The 17,912-nt window shown below is 47.3% G+C and overlaps 1 protein-coding gene across 4 annotated transcripts in view; it reads right to left on the bottom strand.

Moving 5' to 3' along the window:
* Positions 1 to 17,912, bottom strand: part of PPP1R16B (protein phosphatase 1 regulatory subunit 16B) — a 59,640-nt gene that overhangs the window by 6,102 nt on the left and 35,626 nt on the right. For all 4 annotated transcript variants that reach the window (XM_054845706.1, XM_054845707.1, XM_054845705.1 and 1 more), the window contains exons 3-6: positions 5,539 to 5,609; positions 3,374 to 3,519; positions 1,027 to 1,130; positions 580 to 704 (exon numbers count right to left, since the gene is read on the bottom strand). In XM_054845706.1, the coding sequence (XP_054701681.1) occupies positions 580 to 704; positions 1,027 to 1,130; positions 3,374 to 3,519; positions 5,539 to 5,609 (446 nt within the window). The remainder of the gene's footprint in view (positions 1 to 579; positions 705 to 1,026; positions 1,131 to 3,373; positions 3,520 to 5,538; positions 5,610 to 17,912) is intronic.

Here is a 17,912-nt window from a genome sequence, read left to right as displayed (position 1 = left end):
ACACAGCACTCCATTGCCTCTGCACAAGCCAGATGCTGTGCAAAGTAGAAAGGAGGCAGAAAGTCTCCAGAGTGCCCAACACCAGATCCTGCTCCCACGAAAACCGGAGGACTCTCATGTCTCCTCCATGGGAGTCGGGTTAGACTACAAGACTGATGAGCAGTAAAACATTCCTGGGAGGTCTTTCAGTCCCATTTCCTTGGAGGTCAGCAGAAGTGCTACCTATGTTCTGCAGCTCTCCCTCACAGGGTTTCTCACACCTTTCTTTGGAACCAGCCACTGTCGGACAGAACCCAGGAGCACAGCGGCCTTGCTGCAGGACAACTGACAGAGCTCACACGTACAAGGGATTCGCTTCAAAAAGAGCAGGGTCAGACACTAAGTTATGTCAGGTGTACTCATGGACAAAGCCTGTTCCCACGTGACCATAAACTAAAACAGGGAAAGAGATCAAAATAGCTTCCTCACTCCTCTCAGTGACTTGTACGTGTTGATTCTGTGTGACTCCAGCCACAGGGCAGGTTTCATAACCCACGGGCTTAAGGAAGGCAGAAGTGAAGCCACACCAGTTTCACTCACCAGCGTAGCACCTTGGGCATCAGTCCTGTTCAGGTCTTGTCCAGTTGCAAGTATGTCATGAATGTCACAGATCATGACCTGCTCTGGAGCAGCCCGCATCTCATTGATCCTTTCCTGCGTAATTCCTGTTAAAATTCAGAGTTAGAGAGAGAAGAGTTGGAAAGGGTCCGTGTCTCCACTGGTTGAGTAAAATTAGATTTATGATTCCTGCTTGATATGATCTCACATCCTTTTCAGAGGCTATGTAGCTGAGGGGACTGACAGCTGTCCTTCACCCTCATCATTATTTAGGAATCAGAGGAACTAGACAGAGTCAGGTTCCAAGAAATTATGCCAGCCAGCAGCTCTCTGCTTCTCTCCAGAGGCAAATCAAGAGCTGAGAAACAAGGTAATTTTTAGTACTACACTGACCCAGTTTTGTATTTTACATGAACTCAATCTTCTTACCTTGATAGGCCATGCAAGTCTCAATGACATCCAGAGTTGGCTCATCTTCGCAGAGGTCATACGGCATGTTGCCATCTGCGTTTACTGCCAACAAGTCTGCTCCACTGCAAGGAGAAAGCAGAGTTACACGAGAAAGGATCTCAGACGTCCTAGAGCAGACAGTGTCAAACACTGGGGTGAACGCCTAGCAAAAACTCACTGGGCTTTATCAGTTGCCCAAATGTCACCAAGATTTGTGTGAGGTATGAAAGATTTTAAGCAAGGCCATGGAGCTAGGAATGGGGAAGATAAATCCCCGAAACGGATGAAAGGCAGCATGCTACGCCTCCTTCATGGGCTGCGGGGCACATGAGCCACTGAACCATTTCTGTCCTCTCCTGATCCTGGCATTGGACAGACCGGCAGCCTCTCAATGATAGAAGTGATTTATTTGCTGTATTTCTGGATAACAATGCCAAGTAACTACCAGGAGCTTCTTATCTGGGCATCTGGCAGTCCTTCAATGAAAAGTTCCCAAGGACCAGGAAAGTTGTGAAAGATACGGGCTGAATGGTGGAGGGAGCCTTCCATCTAGCCAAGGGCACGTTGACAATAAATAGTAATTAAAAAAAAAAATAAATCCTGTCAACTGGTAAATTTTTCTTTCTGATTATCCAAAGGCACTTCTCTAAGTGCTTTGGGGACCTCCAGGAGGTCACTCTTTGAAAGTAGAATTGCCAGCTAAATTGATCGCTGTCCCCATGTTCCCACATAGTAGAAAATTTCCAGCACCTTCTGAACTGTGCCATTTCAGCTAGCTGCTAAATAGTTCCAGCTGAATTTTGATCTACCTTGACAGTTACCAGCCTTGGAAAGACTGCAGACAGCATCCATTTGCATTTAGATTCCTGTTTATTTGGTTTTTCCCCTCTGCCTGAGCAGAGCAAACGACATTGAAATTCACATTTGCGAAGTTCCAGCGGTAGTTTAATCAGCAAATAAAAAAGCAAGGAACTGTGGGCTGCTTCCTCTGATGGTCTCCAAGGGTTCCAGGTCCCATCACCAGTAACATTGCCTTCAAAGGCAGCGTTTAACTAGTCATTTGAGATGTGAAACCTCCTGTAAAGGACAACTTTGATTGTAGCGAACAAATTAAATCACCCCATTCCTCAAAAGTCCAGGGAAGACTGTTTCTGAGCATGGGATTACAACATTAGACTACTAGAGTCCAAATTTGCTGGCAACTACTTACCACAGGGCAGTCTAGGACAACTAGGGCCATAAGCTTCAGTTCTTCACCCTGCCACCCATCCCCATGACATTCCCCTATCTTCAATTAAGAGTCTGGAATGCATTATATTGTTCCACATTTGTTTGTTTCATTTCTATGCCCTCCATCCAAAAATTTCCTAACCCAAATGGAAACGTCCTCCAAGACACGATTGTTTGCATCCTCTGCTCCATTTCCTTCATCATACCGCCAAAGAAGAAGGGCCAAATTTTCAATGCTCGTCTCCAGATGACAGAACCACAGGGAGAAGTCTCTCTCCCCGAGGGAGAAGCAGCAGTCACTGCCATGCCAGGTGGATGTTAACGCTCCCAAAGCACGCTCTGCCCTCTATACCCTCACTCCAGGAAATGGAGGAGAAGGCTCCACACAGAGTCAGGACTACCTGCTCCAGACAGGATTCACAGCAGGTGCTTATTAAAAGCTGCACATGGAACAGCTCAAAACACATCTGGCTTCCTCCTCCTTCCCAGCAAGTCTAGGAAAGACTTTAGCTTTAGGGCCTTGGTAAAGGCAAGTGGAAGGTCCAGTGCGAGCACCCTGTCTCACACTGCAGAGGAACAAATGCATTAAAAGAAGCTAACTAGTTACTAATTAAGAGCCAGTAAGACGGGTCACAAAGTTCAGCCAAGTATTTGAGCTACATGAACATGCTGCCCTACATCAGTGTCTCTTTGGCAGTGGGTGGAAGACCTGAAGTCATGTTTAAGAGCTTAGGGTGGATCTTCCTGGCTGCTCCTATTTCTACCCATCCAGCGAGCACAGTTCAACAAGCACAAACACAGGTGCATACACACCAGAACACAGACAAAAAATGGCAAATTTTGGCCCAGTCTCCAGAAGCTTCATGAAACTGAACGAAGTCATCTAGGGCTTTACTGCATCTCCTCAGCCTTTCTGTTCTTCCTCCTCCACCCCCTTTTGCCCCACGCAGGAAGGAGCCCCATGAATAGCCTGAAAGCAGGGAATAATCACCACTGCTGCAATCTCACAAGGTACTAAGCAGTCTCGGTTTCCATCCACAGAAGCTGTGGGTAGAATCCGATCTGCAGAAAGGGACAGACACAAAAAGCCACCTACTGCTGGATGAGGATCTTCACCAGGTTGATATGACCACACGTAGCTGCTGCATGCAATGGAGTCCACAGCTCGTTGTCCTTCGCGTTGACGTTGGCCCCGTGGTTAAGGAGAATCTTTACTATCTCTTCGTAGTTGTCTATGCAGCACTGGTGAGGAAGAGATGCAGACAGATTGGGTTTTTTTAAATTTGGGGAAGATGAGGGCTCATACCTGCTCAGTTGTACCAAGGTACCTGGACATGGAGACCTACTTTATCCTGCAGTGTTTGACAACAAGCATCTCCAACAGACTTAACCACTAAATTGAGCACAACCAGGTCAGAAAGGCACCATGCAGAACACCTACACTGGACAGACTGAAGGTCACTGGTGTTTTACAAAGCCTTTCTGTTTGGGGGCAGAACCAGTAGGGAACAAGAGCAAATATGCACACAGCTTCCGTCCCACTGGGTCTTTCATATTCAAGAGCAAACATAGCAGAAATTCAGTGTAACCAGTATAACCACATACCAAGGGATGAGCTGACAAGCTGACATTCCCTTTTCTTAGGGAAAATCCCACACACTGACATGTGATGAGTAAAAGTCTTCCCAGCAGCTCAGGCTACCTACCACGGTTATCTGAAGAAATGCAAGTCGAATTCCCAGAATTATGACGCATTTCACCTCCTGAAAAGTATCACCATCCTCGATGCATTTACACCAGTCCTAGAGGCAGCTTGCAAGAAGGACCTCAAAGGCTTTCCTTTGGGAAGGGGGAATTTGCTCCTTGATCCACCTCATGCTTACTTCTTGACATGAACGTGTGTGTGATAAAGACACGAAAATAAGATTTGTTCTGTCTCTTGGTCTGTGCATTACTGCAGACCCACAGCTCAGCACTGCAGGATGGGCTTATAATGGTGCTGAATTACACCCCACAACAAACATTTAACCAGCCATCTGCCAAGGACCCTTTATGTATTTCTACTTCCATTTACTGGTTGTATATGGAAGCAAGGTTAAAATCGCACCTGTCACATAGCCAAGTTATCACAGTAAGGTACCTGCACCCTTCACTGGAAGCCACTGCTAATGGGCAATAACGTTCATTTGGCAGCTTCTCTCTGTTCAGGGATTCAATTAATTCCAGTGAATGCAAAGTTCCCACCTCAACTCCCAAACAACTGATCCTTTAGGGGGCAAGGTGGGATTCTCCATGGCTTCAGTAGCTAGTGGGGAAAGCAATGAGGTGGTCAGTGTTTCTCTGTGTGCAGAATAACATCTCTTTGGAGAGGTGGTGGCGGTGGGGACCTTTTATTCTTCCAGAAGTCAGTTTGCATTTTTAAGCAAACATCCATCCAGCTTTGAAGACAGCAAGCGACTTGCAGAAGAATCTGAAATCTCAAGTCAATGGGAGTATTTACAGCAGGGACTAAGGGCGAGAAAACCATGAGTCCCCATTCCGCCCTCGGAGCGAGTGTGACAACCGTGCCACTGTTCCGCGCAGCGGAGGCGGCAGCTGCCAGGCACGGCGAGTCCCACGGGCCTTCTGCACGCTGACTCTCCTGGTGCTTTCGCACTGCAAAGCGGGACTCACGAGGCGGGGGGGGGACGGGGGGCGTTAGGAAGAAGGCTAGAAGAACCCTTATGGGATCAGTGCAGAGGGTCTGAGGAAGGACACAGGCTTAGACACCACAAGTCTGTATTTTACTGGCCATCAGCTGCTGCCATCTCATACAGACCTTTGGAAGTCCCTGAGCCTACAGAGAGCAGCAGCAGGCTCTCCAAACATCCTGTGCATCGATTATTTAAACCAGTTTCAAAACTCAGGGGTTGCCAAAGTCTCTCAATTTGAGTTAACCTGCTTTAAGAGTTTACAGCCCAGCCCTGCAAAGATTAAAGGGCGAGAGAGATGACGTTCACATCTGAAATCCAGCCCCAAGTCCGAAGCCCTTTTTATCACTGAACAAAGTCTGGGATACAGCAAGAGAAGGGTTTGATCTCAGTTTGCTCCCCAAGAAACAGGATCGTCAGTACAACACAGTGAAGTTTCACTGCTTTAGCTGAGCAACAAAATGAAATACAAGAGCTCTCTCTGTTTACCCCGACAGGTCTGCTCAGAGGGCAGCAGGAAGACGCGACAGCACGGAGCGGCAGGGAGCTGTGACCTCCTCCCACGCCTCACCTGATGCAGTGCAGTTAATCCATCTTCATTGCACAGGTCTGGGCTGATGTTGCTCTTCAGCAAGTAGCACACTGTAAGGGAAGGAGATGGGAGGAAAGGAGTCAGATCAGTAATCCTAAGACATCCCTTGCTCTCAGCTACACCCGGCCAGTTCAAGACAAAGGTAACTCGCACCGTCAGCGTGTCCCAGTGTGGGCAGAGCTGCAGATCTCGCAGCCAAGAGCTCAACACTGGCGTGAACCTGCAGTCACCACAGCGCCGGTGAGCAAAAGGCCTTCTTGGTTTTATCCAGCAGAGAGCACCAGCATACAACTTCCTTCCAAAGGAGACTTTGCTATGACAGCTATCGTTTTCATACGGTTGTGCTGGAACAACCTCATTTTTATCTTGTGCTTTGCAACACCTGAATGCAACATCTGCGCGCTGCTGCCCAGGACACCTCAAAGGCAAGCAGTGATTTTTGGGTCCTGAGTTACAACCGTAAGAGAGATCTCACTGTGGGAGGGATGAGGTCTTGCCTCAAGAAGTTACCAATCTGGGATAAGAAGCCCAATATGTTCAGGGACCTGCCACATCTAAAATCCACCAGGGTTGCTTTGGACACTTCGCATGAGCTGTTGGGTATTTGAAGAAAGCTTCCCAGGGGCTTTATTTTTTTTTTTTATTGCTGCTTTGGGGAGAAAGGATAAGATTGATTCCATTAAAATGCAAATTTCTGAAACACACGAAAAGCCACTAGCCCCTAGGTAAAAGGTAAAGTTTGCTCTGAGGTACAGATCTTGCACAGGGTAATAGCAATAAGCCTGGCAGAGGAAGTAAATTAATAGCAACACCAGAAACTCTTCAAATTCAACATTGCTGACAAATCTTGATGATCTATACCCATCCTCTGTTGTTTACTTGCTCATTCTCTGCTTTTTCTCCAGAGATTTCACTACCTAGTGCTTTTTCCACCTCAGATGTCACTGACAGCACAGGCACAAGCCAGAGGTTCATAATCATCTCCCTGGGGCCAGGGTAACAACAGATATTCAAGTCCCATCTTATTTGTTGGCAAAGATGTAACCATTAAGCGAAACCAGAGCTGCAAAATAAGGAACAGTAACAAAACTAAAAGGGCAATAACCATCTTCAGAGCTGGCAATCCAAATGACTGCAAGGCTGGTCACTCCCAAAGCACCCCGCAGCCTCAGCTGCTGCTGCTTTTGGCCCATGGCTGCCCCACTGTTAGAGGGAGCTACTTCCCCAGCACGTCAGGGCTGTCCCTGGGGACTGGGCACTTCTGGCATCCAAGGTAGAACATGGAAAACATGTCCACAATGACATCAATGTCGATTCATGAAGCTTTGTTTAAAAGATCTGGAAAAAAAACTCGCGAGAAAGGCAAATCGAAACCAAAGCAAAGTTTCGTTTGGAAGTCACCAGTCTGATGTTATCAAAAAGGCAGGCAAAACAGGACAGAAGTAAAATAAAACACGATATGTCACAGGATTGTTTCACCTGACCCAAAATACATACTAGAATTTACTTTTGCATCGACACTGGCTCGATGAAACTGATACAAAAAAGCAGAATAAAACAACGAACAGAACTCATCCCCCACTGCGGCGAGTCCAAAGAGCCCAAGCTTTTTCCAGCTCAAAGGCCGGCGCAGGAAGCCTAGGCCTACACTCAGCTCACCCCCCCGACACTTGCATGCTTGACAGTAATAAGAGTGCTGAACCCCAGCCAGTATATCCAATTTAATGACTGTGCTTCTAGTGTTTCTGGCCAGCCCCAAGCTCCTGCTCTTCTAATCCAGGCTGAGCGATAGGCAAGGCATTCACCAGTGGATCTGGTTGTCTCTTATTTACTTTAGATGCTCTGTCATTAGGGTTTTAATTCAATCTCAGCCATTTAAGAGCCATTGTGTACTAATGACATGCAGCTCCATAATCATATTTTGCCTGATTATGGACATTTGGACAAGTAGATGCTGGCAGATTACTCTTACAAGTGCTGTCCTCCATGGGAAGAAGCAGTAGCATAAATCCCAGCTTGTTATGCAGCATTGGGTTTTGTGTTGAAGGCTCTGCGACCACGGCTTGACAGAGCTTGTAAGAGTCCTTGAAGGGTTAAGATTCAGAGAAGGATTTATCTTACCCTAAAGCAGCTTTGAGTTCTCCACTAACCCCTGCAGCAGCCTTCACGTTCGCAGTGCACCTGCCTCGGCCCCCATCTGCCCTTGGGACCGGCTCACCACAGCCCTCAGAACATTCCCCAGTATCTCCCAACACATCGAAGACTGACAACCACAAGACACCAGAAAAGAGCACAGAGAAGTCAGGTAATGAGGCTAGGTATGGATGTGGTACCAACGAGTCCGGGCAAACATGGCTCGAAGAAGAGATCAGACTCCTTTCCAGCTAGCCCTAAGCCGAAGTTTGCATCTCGGGGTTCGGCAGGGGAGCACAGGGCTGGGCAGCAGCAAGCCCTGGCTCTTTTCTCTAAAGTCAGAGGGACGTTGCTTTCAGTATTCCTCAAGCTCCACACAACAAATCCCAACAGCGAGGCAGAAGTCTCCAAGAACTGCCATTCCCTATCACACATGCCCCCTATTACGAGCAAGAGGATTTTACCCAGGTCCCACCAAGCTCGCAGCAGAACGCAGCCCCGATTCCTGCCCACCACCCCCAGCAGCAAGGCACGGGGTGGCAAAGAGCAGCTTTGTCACCCCCTGCTCCCTGAGGGCAGACCTGTGGAGGGAGGACATGGATCCTCCCCATGCCCACTACCCAGGAACAGCCTGGGTGAAAGCCTCCTGCTCTCCATGTGGCCAGGAAGAACAAGCCCTCCTTTCTGATGGCCTTCAGGAGAAATGTGCATCTGTGGGTTTTCCAGTGCCTTAAAAATAGGAAAGGGGGGGGCCACAACTGCGACGCTTTGCAGTGCTGGAAGCCGGACCCTCAGTGGCACTGCCACCAACCCGCTCTGCTGCTTAAGGCACAACATAAGGGACAGGGACCTGAGCAAGCAAAGTGCTTCTCTTCAAGCCTGCCGGTGCAAAGCCCAACACCTTCACCTCCCACCTCCAGGCACAAACGATGCCATCCAGGTAGGAAGCGCACGCTTCAGCTCGCAAGGATGCAGATTAATCACTTGACACCAGCTGATCGCCTTCTGTCGGCAAAAGCCTCAGCACACCGCGCGTGAAAGACAAACCCCCCCATATGCACAAGGTACAGCTTGGAAATGGGTCTCTGCGAGCTGAGGGCGCTCCAAGCCCGACAGAATGGGCTTTTATGGGTCACATCGGCGAGTTCAGCAGGAGCAGCCTCCACTTTGACACTTACGATTAACTTCTTAAAGAGAGCTCAGTACCTAAACTGCTGAGCTCTTTAAAATCTGTCCTTCTATGCGTGTAGGCGGGGGGAGGTGGGGAGAAGGGGCTGGATGCGTGGATATACTTTATTACATGTCAAGCACAAGTTGTGGGAAGCAGTTTCAAACGCATAGCAAATGAAGGAATGAAAATGATTACAATAAGAGCTGGGTGAACAAATTGTTGTGAATAATTCATTGCAAATTATATTAACTGAACAATCACTCAAATGTATTTTCCATTATTCTGCTTGCTCTGCCTATAATTGAACCTCTCACATGCCAAGATGGTGTACGTTAATCTTCAATTTATATTTTATCATTCACATCTGTGCTGTGTTAAATGGAAAAAGCTCCCACAACAGCTGTGAAAATACATCCTAGGTTTTAAGTCACCCTCCATCACATGTCCTGGGGCAGCCTCAGACAGATTCTCCTCCCTGCACACAACACACCCACTTCTCAGGAGCTCCCTCTCCTCCCAAGCATGTCCAAGCCTCGCTTATTCTCCCCCAAACCCATAAATCAGGGGAAAGACAAAGAAGCCACTGCAAAGGCCCCAAGGAAAATTCAGTGCGGGGTAATCAGCGCTCTCACCTGAAGAGATATTACAGCACTATTGTTTTTCATCGATGTTACCTCCCACTGAGTTTACACTAGAAACAGCTTTTCCAGAAAAGTTCCTAAACCAGATGAAGACTTTTCCATGGAGAAAAAATGCCTTTGTTGGTACAGTTCCCTCTCAGTCAATAAGCTACATCATAAAATTCTGGATACTATTACACTCCCATCTATACCCAGCTTTTGCATACCTCAAGTATTATTATTACTTATTACTCATAAGAGAAAAATCCAACTGAAACTGATACGGCTACCAGGGGGTAAAAAAAAAAAAACCAAACACCTTTCTGACAGGAGGTCCTGATTCATCCCAAAAATATATAGTGGCAAACTGCCCATACCGGCGAGCAGGCTTACCTGCGTGCTCCGAGTTTACTTAAACACACAGGCTATTAGTTTTTAAAAATCCAGGTTTATCTTGATCCTTTGCACTCAATGATTTCTTTTTGAAAATATTTAAACTCTTCTAGTTCACTTCTTCGTTCTCAGGCCACCTTTAAAAGCTACTATTGCACTGAGGTCTCTATGGCAGTAGAATATTTCTTACACATTTATACCTGATTTCACTGAATAAAGCAAAGAGAAGTTTCACTTGGATTAAGATGCACACTTTTACACATTGCTAGAAGTCACTTCCACCCAAGCGTAGCTTTAATCAAAAACCCAGCGTGGTGGAAGAAGCTCCTCCCAGCAGTGATAGTGGTGTCTGCGCCACACAGGTGTGTGGGCAAAGGTCTAGAAGGACCGATCCCAGCCTGCCAGGCCCGGTCCTATGGGTAGGCTCAGCTACTTCAAAGCTGCATTTTTACCGTTATGGTCTCGCAGGGATGTTTATTCCACAGGAGAAACATTGCCAGGAAAACAGCATTGAAGCTACGAGTGCTCTGCCAGCAAAGCATCCAGCTTCCTAACACAGCATACTATGATATTCATATTTAAAAGCATATCTAAACCATGAGCAATAACAGGATGAACTTACTCAGCCTCCACTCCCCGCAACGTACAACTGATAGCCCATCCTGCTCCATTGACAAACTCCGCAAAAGCTTTTTGAAAGACAAAAAAAAAACCCACAGAAAACAAAACCCCACACTCAGACAGCTTCAAACATTTAGTATGCCTAAAAATAAATATGGCCCAGTTTGCCTGCTGAGCTAGCAACTAAGACATCCCAACGTGACTGATCACCGAGCTTTCTCAGGAAGGTTCAAAGCCTGTTAAGACACTTCCCACCTAGTTTATAGCTAGGCACACACATTCCTTCTAATATACCCTCAAAATCTGGGAAGTTTGGAAAGAGGCCAGCAGAGCCCCATCTGCTTCGTGCCGTAGTCACACGGGCAGGGACATTTCAGGCAGCTACCCTCAGCTCAGGTGCCGCTTGTCTCCAGGAAAAATCTATTTCTGATTTTGATGCTTCTCGCTTACCAGGGCATCCCCTTCCTTAGCCCCAGAGACCCTGCTTCACGTGGCAGGCTCTTCCCACAGAGCTTGGACGCACATGCACTGCGGCCCGGTCCGTATACAGGTTTTACTCTGACAGCAAGTGAGAGCTGGCAACAACTCATACATTTATTTAATGCGTAGGGTCCAATTCTTTCTCCCCATCTTTGTGGCTATTTCAGTCAATTTTTGCTTCATGCTTTGACCCCTATCCATCATTGTAGCACCAGAGTGCCAAGAATACTACTACAGGGGGACCGGCATCTACAGCTGCGTCTTCGATGAACGGGCCACAGCCAGGCACCCAAACCTACTGCATCTCACGTTTTTCTTCTGTATCTAAAGGACTTCAGGCTTTAATAATCTACTTAGTGCTAGTGATGCTAAAGCATCTTTCTTTAATGGCTGCCATCCACCTGGGATTACTCAGACAAGTAACAGTGTGCAAGTTACCCATCTGCAACCAGCGACGCTCAACGGACGCAGCAGAAACAAAGCCAAATTCATTTCAATAAGGAGAATAAAAATTAGAGGATGCTGCCATCTGACAAGCCTTTCTCAGGACGTAGCATCATGTTCAAAAGCATCCTCATCCTCTCCGCCTGCTCAGACTAACAGTGAAATCGGCCCATGCAGGAGATACCAAATACATAAAGGAAAACTAAAGTCAGAGATCATTTTCTTGGTTTCCCATTCCTCATCTGTTATTGGAAGAATAAATAAATCATTTTGGTATGGTTTTTAAAGAGATGATGGGCTTTAACAGGGATAAGTGTTTTATATAACCTTCGGGCTTAGCTGCCTGCAGCAGGATTTCTGTGGGCAGGGAGCCAGGAGAGCAGATTCCCCAATATCATTGCGACAGTGACACCTGGGCTGCCAAAGAGCCTCTTCTCTCTCTAAGAGGCATTTTGGAGTAGGGATTTAAAGAGTACTAAAAAACCACCCCAATTTAAGTCAGACTTATGGAGGTATCGATCAAGGAGACCAAGGCCATGTTTCCCAAGGGTAACTTAGAAGCTGTAGTGATGAGCAGAGCGATGCTGGCTTTTAGAGCGTGATGGTGCTCAGCAGAAGGCACCAACAACATCCAGAGGGAATCGTCCCACTGCAATGAAGCCACATGAGCCAGCGGCCTGAGCAGGGAACACCAACGGAAAATGAGAGATGAGGGACAGCCACATCCTCCAGCAGCAGCTCAGTAGGAACCTGCATTCCCCATCTCTTGAGTTCCCACCTGAAGCGTTGGGTTTGGTGGGTGCAAGCAGGCAAGCAACACATCTCACTTCCCTTTGTGTTTCAGGCCGAGTTAGTCAAAGGGCACCTACAGAGTCAGGAAATGCTCAACCAGGACCTCCTGTTCTCCTGCTGCTCTGGCAACTTCCAGCTTTCTTCCTACAAAAAGCTCGCCTTGGAAGTCATGACAACACATGCAAATCCATTCAGACAACGCAACATCAAAGTCTTTGATCCAAGTAGCGCAGAGGATCCCACTTACATGCCTGTTCAGAAACTACTTTCGATGTATTGGACCAAAACCTATCTACTGAGGCATGCAGCAGTCATCACCTGTGATGTCTACACTAAGCTTATTAGGAAATAAATCTTTCAGGGTACCAAACAGGAAATGTAGCAAAAAAATTAATTGGCTTTAATAGAAATTACATCTTAAGAAGTGTTTTGATAAAAGGGAGCAATGGTGTCAGGAGGTAAAACTTTTGCAGCCATCTGAGCACATGACGAGCTTCCCCAGTTACATTAACACAATAACATAACAGGTGATCTGAGGAGCAGACCTACAATGCCCCCCCGAGCTCCACGCAGAGCCAGCCTGCCAGTATTTGCCAGAGGATACTCTAATATGCTCTGTATAGCAGAAAAAAGTTCATCTTGCCATTTGAAAGTGTTATTAGGTTCCAGAGTCAACAGCCTCTGCCCCAGCTCGTATTTCAGGCATCCTATGGCCTCAGCTAAGCAGCTGTATGTTGACCTGAACCACATGTTTTTAAAAGTCTCAATTATAAAACAGGAAAAGGGTAACAGAGAAGAGGTTTTGGTGGAGGGCTGGGGAAATACATATCTGCTTTTCAAGCTTCCCTGAATTACTAGCAAACGATTCCCCGCAGTGACAGTGTACTGACTGCAGCCCAGGAGCTCCGGGCAGACAGGGCTCTCCCCTTTTCTTCTCCTCAGCCTGCCCCACTTCAGAGACCCTTCTTCTCTGTTGTGCACCTCTAACCTTGCCCTGCTCTTTAGAGAAGCTCCAGCTCCTCAGCAGCATCCACTCTGACCTCAATCAGCACGTTTTGAGGGGGTTTTTTTCCCCTCCAACTTTGTCCCCCTTTAGTTTAGGATGAGTACATTGGGGATGAAGATCTTTAAGAGATACAGGACCAAATCACATCCTTAGGTCTGCTCCCATGGATCACTGCATTCATGACACAGGGTGCCACATAGCCAAGGTCTAAGCACCTGCGTAAGGCAGAAGCGTGGTGTGCCGGGACATGCTCTGCAATGCAGCCCTCTCGAAACCAGCTTGGTGTGACACGGCAGCGGCAGGAGCTGGTGCCAGCCCACGGGGTCGCGCCCAGCCCAGATGCGTCTCACACCATCACTCCACATGGGAGAAGTGTAATCTGCTAAACCACCACCATTTCTTACTGGAAACACTGCATTGCTGCGCAGCGCTGGAAGGGAAAAGTCTATAAAAGCAGAAAGTCCCCCCCCTTTTTTTTTTGTCAAATAAAGAGATTGTGGTTTCCTTTTAAAAAGCAAACGCTAAAGAAAAAACTTTCACACAAGTTCAGCAGCAACCTGAACTTTACCAGAGAAGCATCAGCTGATCCTTAGCAGCCCTTCTGTTTTTGCAACCTGTAATTATTCAGCAGCAAATTTTACACAATTCAGAGATTTGAATTTCAACAGAGCCTTTCATCCAGAGATCTCTGCAGAGCGAGCTCCAGGCTGTCTCCCGGGATTTTACAATCAGCATTCACCTCCTTTCACAGATGTGACATCTCAGCCCCAGTTAGACCAAGACTCTGGAGGCTCAGGTTTCTTTGCCAAGGTCACAGTGACGGTCCACTGCACAGCTGCGACATGCCCTTGAGTCCCAGGTCCCAGCTCTGCCCTTTAAGCACAAGAAAACTCTTCTTTCCTCTCCCCTGTCCTCTTGGCTGCACAACCAAGAGGAATTGGGCAAAGCAGCTGAAATCTCAATGTTAACAGCTCTGACGGCAACCAGACCCCAAGGTGAACCTTGTATTTGACAAAAGTTCGGTAATTGTGTCCACGGGTATTTTAAAAAGAAGCTGTGACTCGGCAGCAGCTCTCGGCTGGTGTTGCTCCCTCGGGAGGGTCTCCACCACTCAGGCTGGACCTGTTTGCTGACCACATCGAGGACAAGGAGAGCGAGTCGCAAGAGGTGGGGGAGGCATTTCATCCGAAGGGCTTGCAGCATGGCAGCACACTTCGTTTAATTATGAATCAGGAATGGTGCCGTCACCAAGGTGGAGAATGAAGCACGTTTGGTCGCCAAGCCTACGTTTGACAAACATCCCTGATCTTCACCAGCAACCCGGCCAGGACAACCTCTTTTTTATCTCCCCTCTCACAAGCCCAAGTCCCAGAAGTTTGCAAGTTTTCAGGGCTGATCAAATCCCACTATTCCCCCAGAGATTCAAATCACTTCTCCTTCAATCTTCATCTCAGCATCTGTCACACACAGACATATCACACGGTCTAGAACTACTTTTCTGTACAAATAAGCACATTCAGTTTGCTCTCCAGGTCAAACACCTCCAGTCCCAAAGCAACCCCTGATATTGAGCATCACCCCCGTGACAGCCCGAAGCCAGCACGGGGCACAGAGGCAGTGGGCAACCGCACAAAGTCCCACAGCTAGTGGCACATTGCTCCTTGGTGGGAGGGACCTGGAGGCATGGGCAATCTTTGTACCACCACACACCAAAAAGGGGCATTTCCAAAAAACACGTGTGCACCCCAACTCTCCATACTGCAAATTTGTTTTCAACATAACCACAAAATAAGAGAGCCACAGGGGCCGCTCTCCCGGCCCTTGGCACCCAACAAACCCTTGTCAGAGAAGTCAAAGGAGTTTATCTGTGAACATCATCATCAAAGGTGCTGCATGGAAACTGGTTCATACATTTAAGAGCTGAATCAGAAGGCAGCACCTCAGCTCAGCAGAGACGCAGGGGGTTTTCCACGGTTACAGTACTAGTTATAATCAGTGAGACAGGCCTGACAGAAGGTATCTAAGAATCTGTGCGATGGCAGCTCCAGTTATGAGGCCACCCAGCCAGGGGCTGAAGCTCGAGACCATCCACCTCGTGGGCCCTGGGCTTGACCCAGTTGAGGACAGTCTGTTTAATAAAGATCATGGCATACATTTGCTGCAGGTTGCTACTAGTGTAATCCAAATTTATAACCCATTATCTTGAGCATCCAAGTTAAAAAAAAAGTGCCCTATTATCAAGAATAGTGGGCAAACAGTTCATTTCCTTAACATTTCCTAATCTCATTGAAGAAGGTTTAAAATCCCTCTCCATGACTCCTCAGAGACTGCACAAAAGGCCTTTAAATTAGGTCAAAACAAGTGGGCACGCAATGACACAACCTGGGCTGATCTATAGTCTGTTAAGTACTCTGCATATACTTTGCATAATATATATTTCACCTGCCTCATCGTACAAAGTTGACAACGCACTCAAACTTCTTCTCTCACAAGTTCTACGTGATTTCTGCTTCCCACCACCTCAAGCAGCAGAAGATGAGTGTTCCCAGGCTGGATGATGCAATATAGCTTCGTTGTTGCTGGGAGATTGGTCCATGGGGAAGCGGCTTGAGAGCTTGACAGGTCATTTAGACTTTTCAGAAAGAAATAAAAGTTCAATTTGTTGCCTTCACCCATCCTTGCCACATCCTCAGACACCAAAGCACCAGCCCCACGTGAACACAAACCGAGACAGCTTTTACTGCCAGCTCTCCTCTGCTGAGCTTCCTGCACTTTGATGCAGTAAAGAAAGAAACCGTGCATGGGGTCGACACCACTTTCCTTTTTAGCAAGCGGCTCCTTTGCTTTCAAAAGCCATCTCAGTCAGCTTAAAACGCTTTCATCTACAGAATATGACTCGCATTCAGAAAAACCCTTCAGATCAGAGCAGGGAAGAGAGAGAAAACCCTTTGGCAGACTGCAGAGGAGTCGGGTACATCGTGGCAGCGGAGCAGGGATGCTCCCTCACGGGACAGAGGGCTCGGGTCCAAACCCAGAGGCACAGCTCACACCGGGGATGTGAGCAAAATACTCCCAACGCTTACCCGACTGCTCTGGCGAGGGGGTCTCTGGCCTCATCAGCAAATACTTAAAGTGGAAAAAAGCTGAAATTCTCCTCCAGAACATGCTTTGCCTTAATGCTTCAGACCAGGTCACTCATGTTTCATCCTGTTTCTGGGATGAGCACTTTAGTCTCAGCACATACAGTGATGGTTTTGGGTTTTAAATTTATTTTGCTTTGTATTTACATGCCGAGCGTATTAATACTAAATACGTAGTTTAAACCACCAAATTAAAAAATACGTAATTCCTACAGCTCTTGCGCAGGTTTAAAGCATCCCTTTTATCAGCGTAGTATCTCTGAACATTGAAGGCATAACTCTTCGATGCTGGGAACAAGGAGTTGCAGGGAGCAACAGCAACAGCAGGCAGCAGAGAGAAAGCAATATATCGCAATTCTCCCCCCTCGCCCCTTCGAGAGGTCTCCTGTCCTGGGATGAAAGACCCTCTCCGACTCTCCACATGAGTATCGCAACTCAAATGCCTCCCATACCCTCTTCAGCAAGAGGCAGCTCAGAGGAATTACAGTTTTCCTTTCTGCAACAGTGGAGAAAAGCTTCAGTTTGCCAAAGTATATTGTATTTCCCAAGAAACCTGCAGTTTTCAAAATAATTAACAGCCATTAAAATTCCCCTTTAAGTTTTGCCATTAGCAATGGTAGGACCATTCTCCTCTCCGCAGTGGTGAAAACTCTGCTTACTTCTGTATTAAAACCAGTTTTGTTAATGAACCATTTTATTGCATCCTGTTTGCTTCTAAGAGAGCTCCCTCACCAGCAGATCCCTCACATCAGGGAGTTTTTCATTACATATTTAACACTACAAGAGCCCAAGCGTCATGGGCCACCTTTTAGCTGTCACAATGCAAGAAAGGTGACATCCATCTTCTGGGCTTGAATGGCAGATTGCCCCGTACTCACTGCATCCCTTACACCTACGTATGAGCAAACAGGGAGAAGAGCCTCCTTACGCTCTGCTGCCACGCTGCTGGCCATGCCGGCTTCTGTGCAACGGAAGAGAAAAGGCTGCATGATTTAATTACCTAAACCCCCCCCACATTAAGACAAGAGAAAAGCCAGGCTCAAGCTTTGCGTCATCTCCCATCGATTCTGCAGTCTAATATTTTGACTTAAAAATTTATAGTAACAACAAAATGCTTTAGTAGCTAAACCCACCTTAGTAAGTTCATTAAAGTAATTAATGCTTAAGTGGCTGCTTACACTGCTCTGCTGACAGCACTAATTACAGGTTGCAGAGATGGATCCCAGTGACAGCGCAGGGAACCAGGAGTGGGTGTGAGGTTTGTGCGCGGTACTGGGCAGATGTGCAGTCCCGTGCAACCGCCTGGGCCAGATCCAGCGCTCCCGCTACTAAACCCAAAATTCAGTATCGCCAGCACTAACTGAGCAACTTTGGCAGCTTCTGGTGAAATTACACATATTTTTCTGCTGACCAACATCCAGCAGAAGAGGCCCGTAGCATCTTAGTGTCTTTTTTGAGAGCAAGTCCTTCAAGAACGAGCGCAGGGCTGGCTAGCCAGGGTGTCAGGGCCCTTAAGGACCACCGTGAGGACAGGAATCAAGGTGCTCTGGGTC

This window comes from Grus americana, chromosome 17 (assembly GCF_028858705.1).
Source record: "Grus americana isolate bGruAme1 chromosome 17, bGruAme1.mat, whole genome shotgun sequence".
NCBI lineage: Eukaryota > Metazoa > Chordata > Aves > Gruiformes > Gruidae > Grus > Grus americana.
This window is presented reverse-complemented; position numbering and strand designations above follow the sequence as displayed.